Raw genomic sequence first — 15695 nt, forward strand, 5'->3', positions numbered from 1 at the left:
GGCAGCGGCACAGAGCGGCCCCGGCAGCGGCACAGAGCGGCCCCGGCAGCGGCACAGAGCGGCCCCGGCAGCGGCACAGAGCGGCCCCGGCAGCGGCACAGAGCGGCCCCGGCAGCGGCACAGAGCGGCCCCGGCAGCGGCACAGAGCGGCCCCGGCAGCGGCACAGAGCGGCCCCGGCAGCGGCACAGAGCAGCCCTCGCGGCACAGAGCAGCCCTCACAGCACAGAGCAGCCCTCACAGCACTGCCCCTGCCTCCTGTGACCCGTCACCACCACCCCTCGGTAAGCTACATTCGAATAATAAGACGCATCCCTCATTTTCCTCCCAAATTATTGGGAGGAAACGTGCGTCTTATAATCCGAAAAATATGGTAGATATCACACATAGATACACATGTATTTGTATAAAAATACACATTAAATGTAAGGAGCTAAAAGAGGTTGTCAACTACTTTTAAATGCTATAAAACTGAGCCTATGGTGGTCCATACATAGTGTGAAATACTGCTGCTGGTGCCTTTGCTTCCTTTACTGCTTGGAGGCATCAGGTGACCACTGCAGACAAGCAGCAGCCACTGACTGGTTGCAGTGGTTACATTCTGTCTAAGCCAGAAGAAGCAGCTAAGACACGGTTTCTTTCAGCTCTGACAGAATGTGACCACTGCAGGCAATCAATGCCATCGCATCGATAGTCTGCAGCAATGACCTGATAAATGTTCTTTAATTCCTATGTGCAATCTGCTGCCTAAAAGCGACAAATTTTGCTTAGCAAGTCCGTACACACACACACACACACACACACACACACACACCACACACACACACACCTCCTCAATTAAGACTATTGATCCGTTAGTAGCCATCTTGCCGCCATTGAAACCTGAACCTTTTAATGTAGGAAAAATAATCAAGAAAATCCCCAGTGCATCAGCATCCTAAGCATTAATGACGGAGTACATATCTACAGTCCGACTCTCACCCTTTTGGCCGGGGGCGAGGCGCTCTTCAGTGATCCCAGAAGACATTTCTTCAGCTCTTCCAAGTTGTTATTCACAAAAGCTACACATGGAGGCCTCTCCCCTCCACAGATCTCCTCCAGGATCCGGTACGCCTTCTTCTGCAAACTGTGGTTTTTCTCCTGGTGTAATAATATGACATTTAGAAATGTTTTTTTTCCACAATCCTAATATACTTCAGATCTTGAAAGCTTTTGCTGTTTAAAATTTACAAATTCCTGACGTCAAATAAAGAACATGAAAATGGTGAGGACCTAAATGCAAGGGATTATAAAAGCTCCCGAAGCAACTCTATGAGAGGCAGAATGAGGCCATCATAGACTTATATTGAATAGTGACATCCGGAGCTAAAGAGAGCCCAAAAGCAAAAGAGAGCCCGAAAGCAAAAGAGAGCCCGAAAGCAAAAGAGAGCCCGAAAGCAAAAGAGAGCCCGAAAGCAAAAGAGAGAGCCCGAAAGCAAAAGAGAGAGCCCGAAAGCAAAAGAGAGAGCCCGAAAGCAAAAGAGAGCCCGAAAGCAAAAGAGAGAGCCCGAAAGCAAAAGAGAGAGCCCGAAAGCAAAAGAGAGAGCCCGAAAGCAAAAGAGAGAGCCCGAAAGCAAAAGAGAGAGCCCGAAAGCAAAAGAGAGAGCCCGAAAGCAAAAGAAAGAGCCCGAAAGCAAAAGAAAGAGCCCGAAAGCAAAAGAAAGAGCCCGAAAGCAAAAGAAAGAGCCCGAAAGCAAAAGAAAGAGCCCGAAAGCAAAAGAAAGAGCCCGAAAGCAAAAGAGAGCCCGAAAGCAAAAGAGAGCCCGAAAGCAAAAGAGAGCCCGAAAGCAAAAGAAAGCCCGAAAGCAAAAGAAAGCCTGAAAGCAAAAGAGAGCCCGAAAGCAAAAGAGAGCCCGAAAGCAAAAGAGAGCCCGAAAGCAAAAGAGAGCCTGAAAGCAAAAGAGAGCCCGAAAGAAACAGAAAAGTAACAGAAAAAGTTTGAATCAGCTTTCATTTCAAAAGACAAAAAAAAGTGGCAAAAAAAATTGAATTGCAAGACTCAAAATGTAACAAAAAAATTAAAAAAAAAAGAATTTTGTTTACTTACCGTAAATTCTTTTTCTTATAGTTCCGTATTGGGAGACCCAGACCATGGGTGTATAGCTTCTGCCTCCGGAGGACACACAAAAGTACTACACCTAAAAGTGTAGCTCCTCCCTCTGAGCTTATACACACCCTGGAGAACCAGTCCTATCCAGTTTAGTGCAAAAGCTGAAGGAGAATAGCCACCCACAAGTAGAACCGAGCAAGAACCGGAACAACCGGAGACTCTGTCCACGACAACAGCCGGTGATAACACACGGAACAAGAAAATTGCCAACAGGCAACAGGGAGGGAGCTGGGTCTCCCAATACGGAACTATAAGAAAAAGAATTTACGGTAAGTAAACAAAATTCTTTCTTTATCGTTCCTATGGGAGACCCAGACCATGGGACGTTCCAAAGCTGTCCCTGGGTGGGAATAAACAGAAAAACCTAAGAAGTAGGCGGAGCCTAACTTCACAAGTGGGCGACAGCCGCCTGAAGGATGCGTCTGCCCAAGCTCGCATCTGCCGAAGCATGAGCATGCACTTGGTAGTGCTTCGAAAAGGTATGCAGGCTAGTCCAAGTGGCAGCCTGACAGACTTGTTGAGCCGTAGCCTGGTGCCTGAAAGCCCAAGAGGCACCGACAGCTCTGGTCGAGTGTGCTTTGATCCAGAGTATGCAGCGCTTTCTCAAAGCGATGAACAGGGGCCGGACAGAAGGAAGGCAAGGAAATGTCCTGGTTAAGGTGGAAGGGAGAGACCACCTTAGGAAAAAAATCCGGAGTCGGACGGAGAACTACATTGTCTTGGTGAAAAAACAAAAAAGGTGACTTCCGAGGAGAGCGCAGCCAAATCAGAGACTCTCCTGAGAGAAGTTATGGCAACTAGAAAGGCCACCTTTTGAGAAAGACGATACAAAGAAACCTCCCTAAGGGGCTCAAAAGGGGGTTTCTGCAATACCGTGAGGACCAAGTTAAGGTCCCAGGGATCCAAGGGCCGCCGATAAGGCGGAATGATGTGAGACGCACCTTGTATGAAGGTGCGGACCTGAGCCAGCCGGGCGAGACGCCGCTGGAACAGCACTGATAGAGCCGAGACTTGTCCCTTGAGAGAGTTGAGGGACAGTCCTAGCTGCAGACCGGACTGTAGAAAAGACAGAAGGGTCGGCAACGAGAATGGCCAAGGAGGATGGCCGGAAGAGCGACACCAGGACAGGAAAATTTTCCAAGTCCTGTGATAGATCTTGACGGAGGAAGACTTACGGTCCCGAGTCATAGTGGAGATGACTTCAGGAGGAATACCAGAAGCCGTCAAAATCCAGGACTCAAGAGCCACGCCGTCAATTTGAGTGCCGCAGAATTCGGGCGGAAAAACGGACCTTGCGAGAGTAGGTCTGGACGGTCCGGAAGATGCCACGGCATCTCTACGGACAGATGGAGCAGGTCTGGGTACCAAGCTCGCCTGGGCCAGTCCGGTGCAATGAGGATGACTCGACGGCCCTCCATTCTGATCTTGCGCAGGACTCTGGGCAAGAAAGCTAGAGGGGGAAACACGTAGGACAGACGAAACTGGGACCAGTCTTGAATCAGAGCGTCCGCGGCAAATGCCTGAGGATCGTGGGAGCGAGCCACGTAAACCGGAACGTTGTTGTTGTGACGGGATGCCATTAGGTCCACGGTCGGAGTGCCCCACTTGCGGCAGATTGACAAACACTGCCGGGTGCAGGGACCACTCGCCACCGTCCACGGATTGACGGCTGAGATAATCTGTCTCCCAGTTTTCTACGCAAGGGATGTGGACTGCGGATATGGTGGACTTGGAGTCCTCCGTCCATTGAAGGATGCGTTGAACCTCCAACATTGCCAGGCGGCTGCGTGTCCCGCCCTGGTGATTGCTTTAGGCAACCGCTGTCGCGTTGTCTAACTGGACTCGAATGTGCCTGCCCGCCAACAGGTGGTGAAAGGCTAGGAGAGCTAGAAGCACAGCTCTGGTTTCCAGCACATTGATTGAAAGGGCTGACTCGGACGGAGTCCAAGTGCCCTGTGCTCTGTGGTGGAGACAGACCGCTCCCCAGCCGGATAGGCTGGCATCCGTGGTGAGAATCACCCAGGACGGAGTCAGAAAGGAGCGCCCTTGGGACAGGGAGAGGGGCCGAAGCCACCACTGAAGAGAGCTCCTGGTCCGTGGCGACAGAGCCACTAACCTGTGTAAGGAGGAAGGCCGCTTGTCCCAACAGCGGACAATGTCCAGCTGCAGAGGGCGCAGATGGAACTGGGCAAAGGGAACCGCCTCCATGGACGCCACCATTTGACCCAGCCCCTGCATCAGGCGCCTGAGGGAATAACGGTGGGGCCTCAGAAGAGAGCGCACCGCTAGCCGGAGAGACTGCTGTTTGACTAAGGGCAACTTCACAAGTGCCGGCAAAGTCTCGAACTGCATCCCTAGGTACGTGAGACTCTGGGTCGGAGTCAGGGTGGATTTGGGAAGATTGACAAGCCACCCGAATTGGGCTAGAGTGGAGAGAGTGAGCGAAACACTCCGCTGACAGTCTGCGCTGGATGGACCCTTGACTAGAAGGTCGTCCAGATAAGGAAGCACTGCCAACCCCTGGAGGTGAAGGACCGCAATCACTGCCGCCATGACCTTGGTGAATACCTGAGGGGCCGTGGCTAACCCGAAGGGGAGAGCCACGAATTGGAAATGATCCTCTTCTATCGCAAAACGTAACAAACGCTGGTGTGACACTGCGATTGGCACATGTAGATAGGCATCTCTGATGTCGATGGACGCCAGGAAATCCCCTTGGGTCATAGAGGCAATGACTGATCGCAGAGACTCCATGCGAAAATGCCGCACCCGGACATGCTTGTTGAAAAGCTTGAGATCCAGGATGGGCCGGAAGGTACCGTCCTTTTTTGGAACTAGGAAGAGGTTTGAGTAAAAACCTCTGAACCGTTTTCGAGCAGGAACTGGTACAATCACTCCGTTTGCCTGCAAGGATGCCACGGCCTGTGAGAAGAAGGCGGCCTTGGAGCAGGGGGGAGTTGAGAGAAAAAATCTGTTTGGCGGGCTGGAAGAGAATTCTATCCTGTAGCCGTGAGATATGATGTCTCTCACCCACTGATCGGAGACTTTCTTTAACCAAGCGTCGCCAAAGTGGGAGAGCCTGCCACAGACTAAGGACGTTGCTGGCGCGGACAGATAGTCACGAGGAGGTTGCCTTGGTGGCAGCACCTCCTGCGGACGCGCTTTTGTGCGCCAGTTGGATTTCTGGTCCTTGGCTGAGTTAGCGGACGAGGCGGAAGGCTTAGAGGATGACCAGTTGGAGGTACGAAAGGAACGAACCCTCGATTGATTCCTACCCTGGGCGGATTTCCTGGTCTTGGTTTGTGGTATGGAAGTACTCTTCCCGCCAGTAGCTTCCTTAATGATTTCATCCAGCTGTTCACCAAACAGCCGTGAACCAGCAAAAGGCAGCCCAGCAAGAAACTTCTTGGAAGAAGAATCTGCCTTCCACTCTCGAAGCCACAAAATCCTGCGGATAACAAGAGAATTAGCTGAAGCCACCGCAGTGCGGTGAGCAGCCTCTAGCATTGCAGACATGGCATAAGATGAAAAAGCTGAAGCCTGAGAGGTTAAGGTAACCATCTCAGGCATAGATTCCTTGGTGAGGGAATGCATCTCCTCTAGAGAAGCAGAGATGGCTTTGAGAGCCCACACTGCTGCAAAAGTCGGGGAGAACGAGGCCCCCGCCGCTTCATATACGGATTTGGCCAGAAGGTCAATCTGGCGGTCAGTGGAATCCTTAAGGGAGGTGCCATCAGCCACCGACACAACGGTCCGGGCTGAGAGTCTAGACACCGGGGGGTCTACCTTTGGGGAATGAGCCCACTCCTTGACCACCTCAGGTGGAAAGGGAAAGCGGTCATCAGAACCACGCTTTGGGAAGCGTTTGTCAGGACAGGCCCTGGGTTTAGTCACAGCGGTCTGAAAACTGGAGTGGTTAAAGAACACACTCTTCACTCTCTTAGGCGAGGTAAACTGATGTTTTTCTGCCAAAGAGGGTTGCTCCTCTGAGACTGGCAGATTGAGATCCAGCACAGAATTAATGGAAGCAATCAAATCACTAAGATCTGAGTCACCCTCAGAGAAATTGATGGGATACATAGCCTCCGAGCCACCCGTGAGGGCATCCTCCTCATCTTGAGAGTCAGCTCTTGAGACAGAGCCATGGGATGAGGAGGGGGAGGAAACCCTGCGCCTTCTCTTAGAAGGACGGGGTCTGGGACCAGATGATGAATCCTCCGTGAGCTCCGATGGACGGAGGTCAGAGGATAGGAATCCTCTGTCAAGAGTATTAGTGGCACCCTGTGAGGAGGGGTGATGCATATTCATCAAAGTCCTGGACAAAAGTCCCATGGACTCAGCAAATGACTCGGATATGGACCTAGAAAAGGACTCTACCCAGGCCGGGGGTTCAGCCACAGGTGCAGCAGCAGCCCGAGAGACCACTGGGGGTGAGACTCCAGGCTGTGGCACCGCCAAGTTAGAGCAACCATCACAACGTGGACAGGTGCTCGGCTCAGGCAGCAGGAGCTTACATGCAGTGCATACGGAATAAAGCTTTGGAGCCTTGCTCCTTGTGTGAGACATGCTGCTGGAGTGGGGGCTTTGCAGAGAATGAACCCCAGGGAGAATATACAGAGGTCCACAACCGGAGACCGGCTGTGGCTTACCAGATCGCTGGGTGCGGTTGTTGTGTGCCCTCCAGATCCCGAAGCCCGGTCCCCCAATGCACAGCACCTCAGCAGAGATGCAGAATGCAGGATGTCCCAGAGCAGAGTAAACTCTGCGTGAGAAATGGCCGACGGAGCGAGGAGAGGGGGCGGGACTAGGGGGCGTTCCTATAGGAGAGCGGGAACTGGAGGGCTATAGAGACCTGCAGGGGAGGAGGGACGCCCCAGCAGTGGGGAGTGTCCCTCCCCTGTGTAGAACGGCCGTCGGGAGGAGCCGAGCCTGTCCCTCTGCATGAGTGACATGCGAGGGCAGGAAAACGAAACTAGGCCTCCGGCGAAGCCGGGGACTAAATTTAAGCGGCGAGGCCGACAAGCAGGCACCATCGGCGCGGTTCTCAAGCAAAAGCTAGAGAACCCGCCGGAAAAGTCAAAATAATCATATACAGCATACTCTCCCCATACAATAAAAAACAGGGACCCCCAACACAAACGTCTCAGCTACTTAGCTGCTGAGACGCAGGGCCAGGTCCCTGGGGATGAGTGCTCCGGTCCAACAGGATCCTCAAGGGGCTGTGGATGGAGACCGGACTCCTGCCAGGCATGGAGACCGTGCTGGCTCCCACTTCAAGCCAGAGCCCAGGAGGGATGGTGAAGGAGTGCGGCATGTAAGGCTCCAGCCTTGTAAATCAACCTTAACAACACCGCCGACACAGTGGGGTGAGAAGGGACATGCCGGGAGTCCAGACTTGGACCCGCTTTTCTTCAAACTCTTTCCAAAAATCAACCAAATCAGATGAGAATGCATGTGTGGATGTATGCCTCCTGAACACAAAGCGATAAACTGGCTGGGACTGGCTCTCCAGGGGGTGTATAAGTTCAGAGGGAGGAGCTACACTTTTAAGTGTAGTACTTTGTGGGTCCTCCGGAGGCAGAAGCTATACACCCATGGTCTGGGTCTCCCATAGGAACGATAAAGAAAAATATATATATCAAAAATGAAAATTAACCACAGTGGGAAATGGTTGATTGGAATCTATCGCTGGTTTATGTGAGGTGTACAGATGCCTAGGCACCCAGACTCTGCTGTGTGCACTTAGCCAAATACATTGCAGGGCTTCTGCCCAACAGGACGGCATAAACCTAGCGAGTCTCCATATAATGACGCCTCACTGACCTCAAGAAACGGTAAGATGGTCTGATAAACCCTGGTCATTGATGGCTCATCTGCATATGGCGCCATTGCAGTAATAAGATCCAGCACGTACAGCCTGCAAAAAGAAAGAAAAAACTGCATCTCCAAATATAGCAAGTGTGGACAGGTGCTGACTGCTAAACCTACACAAAACCATACAGCCGTACTCCAAGAGCCAAAACATATGCAAACATAGAAAATATGAAATGTAAACTGCATTAATGCTATATAGAATATACTTAGAATTAGGAAAGTTCTTTGTGCAAAAATTGGCCAATTCATGTGAGCCCATAAACCACGGCAAGGTGACCTTCCTTTGATGGGACCCTATTCTAATTTCATACCTCTCCTGGACTAAAAGTCTACAAATATTTGGGCAGATATAAACACAAACTGTTCTCACAAAGGAATGTGAACCTTGTTGGAATGCGCTGCGGACTATGTTGGCGCTATAGAAAGATTATCATCATCATGTTTCATTTTTAAACTTGAGTTGAGTAATAAAAAATTGCCTACCCCTGTACAAGAAATGAGGTATAGCTCTTCTACATACACCGTTACCTATATCCTATATAAAATCCCCAGAAATCCAATCACTCACTTCTCGGCGTCTGTTTTCTCCTGCACCTTCGCGCTGGCTTTTGATAATAAATCGCAAACAAGCTGTAAAAAAATATAAAAAATAAATTGTTAAAACAGGAGGAAAAAAAAATTTGTGCGACCCATGGCAGATAAGACTAAGCAATGAACGATAACGTTAACTCCTTACCTGCTGGTCTGTTAAAGTCAGATAAGCCCGTATAGTTTCCATCACAGGAAACTTCTGCGTGGCGCCCTCTCCTGGTGCAGGCGCTTTAATGTACACGTTGAACAGTATAGGGAGGTAATTCTTGGCTAATCGGCTGACTTCTGCCTTATCGGCCTCTGCGCAGAGTAAAAGTTAATATGACGTTAAGCAGCGGTGTTATTCGGTTCCACATGAGGATTAATGTCGGCGGATTACAGCTTATTCTGCTCTACATGACAATATGTATCGGGGGTCGGAGGAGCCATGGGTAACACTGCGCTTCTCCTATTCGTTTAATGTAAAGTTGAAGGCTTTGACAACGCAGGAATAATAGGATGGAAGTAAAAAGGCGTTTGCGAGGCCGGTGATGACGCGCGAGCACCTTATTAATTTCCCACAAAACCTTACAATCCCATACATAGGACACATCAGCATCACACACAGCTTTAAATGGGATTTACCCATATCGAGCAACCGCCATTTTTTACAGTTTTGGGTTTTTTTCATCCCAACTTTTTTTTTACTTTTCCAACAGCATAGCCATATGAAGACTTGCTATTCAAAACTACAACTATCCCCCCCCCAAAAAAAAGAAAGAAGCCATTATATGAAGCGACAAGGTAAACTCACAGCAAAACATCAGCACCATGCGATACGGTGTGCGCAACAACGATAATAGAACAAACTGCCGCCATGTTGGAAACCTTTCCAATGTGGGTCATGCTCGATAAAGGAATTTAGGGAATTAATTTCTTGCGATTGGAGCTGAGTGCACCACCGGTCCAGAGCAAAGGCTCGGGTGCTCAGTACTCGTAACTAGTGATGAGCGAGCACTACCATGCTCGGGTGCTCAGTACTCGTAACTAGTGATGAGCGGGCACTACCATGCTCGGGTGCTCAGTACTCGTAACTAGTGATGAGCGGGCACTACCATGCTCAGGTACTCAGTACTCGTAACTAGTGATGAGCGGGCACTACCATGCTCGGGTGCTCAGTACTCGTAACTAGTGATGAGTGAGCACTACCATGCTCGGGTGCTCAGTACTCGTAACTAGTGATGAGCGAGCACTACCATGCTCGGGTGCTCAGTACTCGTAACTAGTGATGAGCGGGCACTACCATGCTCGGGTGCTCAGTACTCGTAACTAGTGATGAGCGGGCACTACCATGCTCAGGTACTCAGTACTCGTAACTAGTGATGAGCGGGCACTACCATGCTCAGGTGCTCAGTACTCGTAACTAGTGATGAGCGAGCACTACCATGCTCGGGTGCTCAGTACTCGTAACTAGTGATGAGCGGGCACTACCATGCTCGGGTGCTCAGTACTCGTAACTAGTGATGAACGGACACTACCATGCTCGGGTGCTCAGTACTCGTAACTAGTGATGAGCGAGCACTACCATGCTCGGGTGCTCAGTACTGGTAACTAGTGAAGAGCGAGCACTACCATGTTCGGGTGCTCAGTACTCGTAACTAGTTATGAGCGGGCACTACCATGCTCGGGTGCTCAGTACTCGTAACTAGTGAAGAGCGAGCACTACCATGCTCGGGTGCTCAGTACTCGTAACTAGTTATGAGCGGGCACTACCATGCTCGGGTGCTCAGTACTCGTAACTAGTGATGAGCGAGCACTACCATGCTCGGGTGCTCAGTACTGGTAACTAGTGAAGAGCGAGCACTACCATGCTCGGGTGCTCAGTACTCGTAACTAGTTATGAGCGGGCACTACCATGCTCGGGTGCTCAGTACTCGTAACTAGTGATGAGCGGGCACTACCATGCTCGGGTGCTCAGTACTCGTAACTAGTGATGAGCGGGCACTACCATGCTCAGGTGCTCAGTACTGGTAACTAGTGATGAGCGGGCACTACCATGCTCAGGTGCTCAGTACTCAGTGAGCAGTTGATGCTCAGATAGGCGTGACTTGTTTACCCGACGTCAGTGGGGAAATCTTCTAGAAAAATGCTTAAGTCCACCATTGACTGCCCGCTCATCACTAGTTACGAGTAGTCAGCACCTGAGCATGGTAGTGCCCGCTCATTACTAGTTACGAGTACTGAGCACCCGAGCATGGTAGTGCCCGCTCATCACTAGTTACGAGTACTGAGCACCTGAGCATGATAGTGCCCACTCATCACTAGTTACTAGTACTGAGCACCTGAGCATGGTAGTGCCCGCTCATCACTAGTTACGAGTACTGAGCACCCGAGCATGGTAGTGCCCGCTCATCACTAGTTACCAGTACTGAGCACCTGAGCATGGTAGTGCCCGCTCATCACTAGTTACCAGTACAGAGCACCTGAGCATGGTAGTGCCCGCTCATCACTAGTTACGAGTACTGAGCACCTGAGCATGGTAGTGCCCACTCATCACTAGTTACTAGTACTGAGCACCTGAGCATGGTAGTGCCCGCTCATCACTAGTTACGAGTACTGAGCACCCGAGCATGGTAGTGCCCGCTCATCACTAGTTACGAGTAGTCAGCACCTGAGCATGGTAGTGCCCGCTCATCACTAGTTACGAGTACTGAGCACCCGAGCATGGTAGTGCCCGCTCATCACTAGTTACGAGTACTGAGCACCCGAGCATGGTAGTGCCCGCTCATCACTAGTTACGAGTAGTCAGCACCCGAGCATGGTAGTGCCCGCTCATTACTAGTTACGAGTACTGAGCACCCGAGCATGGTAGTGCCCGCTCATCACTAGTTACGAGTACTGAGCACCCGAGCATGGTCGTGCCCGCTCATCACTAGTTACGAGTACTGAGCACCTGAGCATGGTAGTGCCCACTCATCACTAGTTACTAGTACTGAGCACCTGAGCATGGTAGTGCCCGCTCATCACTAGTAACGAGTACTGAGCACCCGAGCATGGTAGTGCCCGCTCATCACTAGTTACCAGTACTGAGCACCCGAGCATGGTAGTGCCCGCTCATCACTAGTTACGAGTACTGAGCACCTGAGCATGGTAGTGCCCACTCATCACTAGTTACGAGTACTGAGCACCCGAGCATGGTAGTGCCCACTCATGACTAGTTACAAGTATCGAGCAGTTACTGCCGGACGCCCCCACTAACCTCCTGAAACCTGTGATATAAATCATTAATCATCAGATTTTCTTACAGAAGTCAGCCGGACTGCTTTGATATTACGACTTCAGAAGAGATAGAGCAATGACAGATTGGAAAGGAAGAGGAACTATGTTAAAGAAAGAGGCAAACCCCCGAGACACAGATGTCACTGATATCAGAGCTGATCTATAGTGACACAACGTCATGAGCCCTCACGGCCAATGTCTTGTACCTGATTCACATCCTTTGTTAATGAGCGTGCGGAGACCCTGGCAGGCGGTGAGACGGAGGTCCGGACGGTCTAAGATGATCATTCCCAAAGTCTTTGCGATGTTCTTGAAACAGGCGGCCACATCTGTGGGTTTGATGCAGAAACCGGGCAACATCGTCCAGATCTGAAATATACAGACAGGCTCTTACCGTCATGTTAGCGAAGTCTGATGGATGCAGGACTCATCTCAGAAGCGAGGCCATCATTTTTTTTTTCCCGCATAGCCATATTTTTGTTATTTATCAGCCAACACCAAGGGATACTTTTGTGATTTTGCAGCGCTATCAAACTTTGTTTTTTCCTTGATGGATCCATGATAAAAGGGCTTGCTTTTTTTGTTTTGAGAATTTATTGGCGCCATACATGTGTAAATTGCACTTTTGGAGGGAGGTGCAATGACTGAAAAACAGCAATTAAGGCATTCTGATTTTTTTCTTTTCTTTACACCAATTTGCATACGGGTTATTTGATATTTTAATAAATCCAACTTTTCTGGTTGTGATTATACCAAATGAAGGGAATTTGGTTTACTTACCGTAAATTCCTTTTCTTCTAGCTCCTATTGGGAGACCCAGACAATTGGGTGTATAGCTTCTACCTCCGGAGGCCACACAAAGTATTACACTTTAAAAAGTGTAACCCCTCCCCTCTGCCTATACACCCTCCCGTGCATCACGGGCTCCTCAGTTTTGGTGCAAAAGCAGGAAGGAGGAAACTTATAAATTGGTCTAGGGTAAATGCAATCCGAAGGATGTTCGGAGAACTGAAGACCCTGAACCAAAAGAACAATTCAACATGAACAACATGTGTACACAAAAGAACAACCAGCCCGAAGGGAACAGGGGCGGGTGCTGGGTCTCCCAATAGGAGCTAGAAGAAAAGGAATTTACGGTAAACAAAATTCCCTTCTTCTTTGTCGCTCCATTGGGAGACCCAGACAATTGGGACGTCCAAAAGCAGTCCCTGGGTGGGTAAAAGAATACCTCAATAAAAGAGAGCCGAAAAACGACCCCTTCCTACAGGTGGGCAACCGCCGCCTGAAGAACTCGCCTACCTAGACTGGCATCTGCCGAAGCATAGCTATGCAGTTGATAGTGTTTTCTGAAGGTGTGCAGACTAGACCAGGTAGCTGCCTGACACCTGCTGAGCCGTAGCCCGGTGTCGCAATGCCCAGGACGCACCCACGGCTCTGGTAGAATGGGCTTTCAGGCCCGAAGGAAGAGGAAGCCCCGAAGAACGGTAGGCTTCAAGAATCGGTTCCTTGATCCACCGAGCCAAGGTTGACTTGGAAGCCTGCGACCCCTTACGCTGGCCAGCGACAAGGACAAAGAGCGCATCTGAACGGCGCAGGGGCGCCGTGCGAGACACGTAGAGCCGGAGTGCTCTCACTAGATCTAATGAATGCAAATCCTTTTCACACTGGTGAACTGGATGAGGGCAAAATGACGGTAAGGAGATATCCTGATTGAGATGAAAAGGAGATACCACCTTAGGGAGAAACTCCGGGACAGGACGCAGAACCACCTTATCCTGGTGAAAAACCAGGAAAGGCGATTTGCATGACAGCGCTGCAAGCTCCGACACTCTTCGGAGTGAGGTAATTGAGATAAACCCGACGACGCTAGGAGCCAGGACTCAATGGCCACACAGTCAGGTTGAGGGCCGCAGAATTCAGATGGAAAAACGGCCCTTGTGACAGCAGGTCTGTGCGGTCTGGAAGCGCCCACGGCTGACCCACCGTGAGATCCGGGTACCACGACCGCCTCGGCCAATCTGGAGCGACGAGAATGGCGCGACGACAGTCGGATCTGATCTTGCGTAACACTCTGGGCAACATCGCCAGAGGAGGAAACACATAAGGGAGTCGAAACTGCGACCAATCCTGAACTAACGCGTCCGCCGCCAGACCTCTGTGATCTTGAGACCGTGCCATGAAGGCCGGGACCTTGTTGTTGTGCCGTGACGCCATGAGATCGACGTCCGGCGTTCCCCAGCAGCGACAGATCTCTCGAAACACGTCTGGGTGAAGAGACCATTCCCCCGCATCCATGCCCTGACGACTGAGAAAATCTGCTTCCCAGTTTTCTACGCCCGGGATGTGAACTGCGGAGATGGTGGAGGCTGTGGCTTCCGCCCACAGCAGAATCCGTCGGACTTCCTGGAAGGCTTGACGGCTGCGCGTGCCGCCCTGGTGGTTGATGTACGCGACCGCCGTGGCGTTGTCCGACTGTATGCGGATCTGCCTGCCCTCCAGCCACCGATGGAACGCCTTTAGGGCTAGATACACTGCCCTTATCTCCAGAACATTGATCTGAAGGGAAGAATCTATCGGAGTCCAGGTTCCCTGAGCCCTGTGGTGGAGAAAAACCGCTCCCCACCCTGACAGGCTCGCGTCCGTCGTGACCACAGCCCAGGTTGGGGGTAGGAAGGATTTTCCCTGCGACAGAGTTGGGAAGGAGCCACCACTGAAGTGACGTCTTGGTTGCAAGGGAAAGAGAGACGTTCCTGTCGAGGGACGTCGACCTCCTGTCCCATTTGCGAAGAATGTCCCATTGGAGTGGGCGCAGATGGAACTGCGCGAAGGGCACTGCCTCCATTGCTGCCACCATCTTCCCCAGGAAGTGCATGAGGCGCCTCAAGGGGTGTGACTGACCCCGAAGAAGAGATTGCACCCCTGTCTGCAGCGAAAGCTGTTTGTCCGGCGGTAGCTTGACTACCGCTGAGTGAGTATGAAACTCCATCCCGAGGTAAGTCAGTGATTGGGTCGGTGTCAACTTGGACTTTGGGAAGTTGATGTGCCACCCGAACTGCTGGAGAGTCGCCAGAGCGACGGTCAGGCTGTGTTGACACGCCACCCGGGAGGGTGCCCTGACTAGGAGATCGTCTAAGTAAGGGATCACCGAGTGTCCCTGAGAGTGTAGGACCGCCACAACGGATGCCATGACCTTGGTGAAGACCCGTGGGGCTGTCGCCAGGCCGAAAGGCAGTGCCACGAACTGAAGGTGTTCGTCCCCGATGGCGAAACGCAGGAAGCGTTGATGTTCGGGTGCGATCGGCACATGGAGATAAGCATCCTTGATGTCGATTGATGCTAGGAAGTCTCCTTGTGACATCGAAGCGATGACCGAGCGGAGAGATTCCATCCGAAACCTTCTGGTGCTCACATGCCTGTTGAGCAGTTTGAGGTCCAGAACGGGACGGAATGATTCGTCCTTCTTTGGCACCACGAACAAGTTGGAGTAGAAGCCGTGACCATGTTCCTGAGGGGGAACGGGAATCACCACTCCTTCTGTCTTCAGAACGCCCACGGCCTGAAAAAGTGCGCCGGCCCGAAATGGGGGCGGAGATGTTCTGAAGAAACGAGTCGGAGGACGAGAGCTGAACTCTATCCTGTAACCGTGAGACAGAATGTCTCTCACCCATCGGTCTTTGACATGTGGCCACCAGGCGTCGCAAAAGCGGGAGAGCCTGCAACCGACCGAGGATGCGGTTCGGGGAGGCCGAAAGTCATGAGGAGGCCGCCTTGGAGGCAGTGCCTCCGGCGGTTTTTTGGGGGCGTGACTTGGACCGCCACGCATAG

The 15695-nt window shown here is 51.4% G+C and overlaps 2 protein-coding genes across 3 annotated transcripts in view; one reads left to right on the top strand and one right to left on the bottom strand.

The window, feature by feature from the left end:
- Positions 1–15695, top strand: part of LOC142310745 (M-phase inducer phosphatase 3-like) — a 286384-nt gene that overhangs the window by 161580 nt on the left and 109109 nt on the right. The window lies entirely within an intron of this gene.
- Positions 1–15695, bottom strand: part of RRP12 (ribosomal RNA processing 12 homolog) — a 132034-nt gene that overhangs the window by 54527 nt on the left and 61812 nt on the right. The window contains exons 17-21 of the mRNA XM_075348380.1: positions 12077–12239; positions 8758–8912; positions 8590–8651; positions 7971–8064; positions 980–1138 (exon numbers count right to left, since the gene is read on the bottom strand). Coding sequence (XP_075204495.1) covers positions 980–1138; positions 7971–8064; positions 8590–8651; positions 8758–8912; positions 12077–12239 — 633 coding nt within the window. The remainder of the gene's footprint in view (positions 1–979; positions 1139–7970; positions 8065–8589; positions 8652–8757; positions 8913–12076; positions 12240–15695) is intronic.

This window comes from Anomaloglossus baeobatrachus, chromosome 5, assembly GCF_048569485.1.
Source record: "Anomaloglossus baeobatrachus isolate aAnoBae1 chromosome 5, aAnoBae1.hap1, whole genome shotgun sequence".
Taxonomy (NCBI): Eukaryota; Metazoa; Chordata; class Amphibia; order Anura; family Aromobatidae; genus Anomaloglossus; species Anomaloglossus baeobatrachus.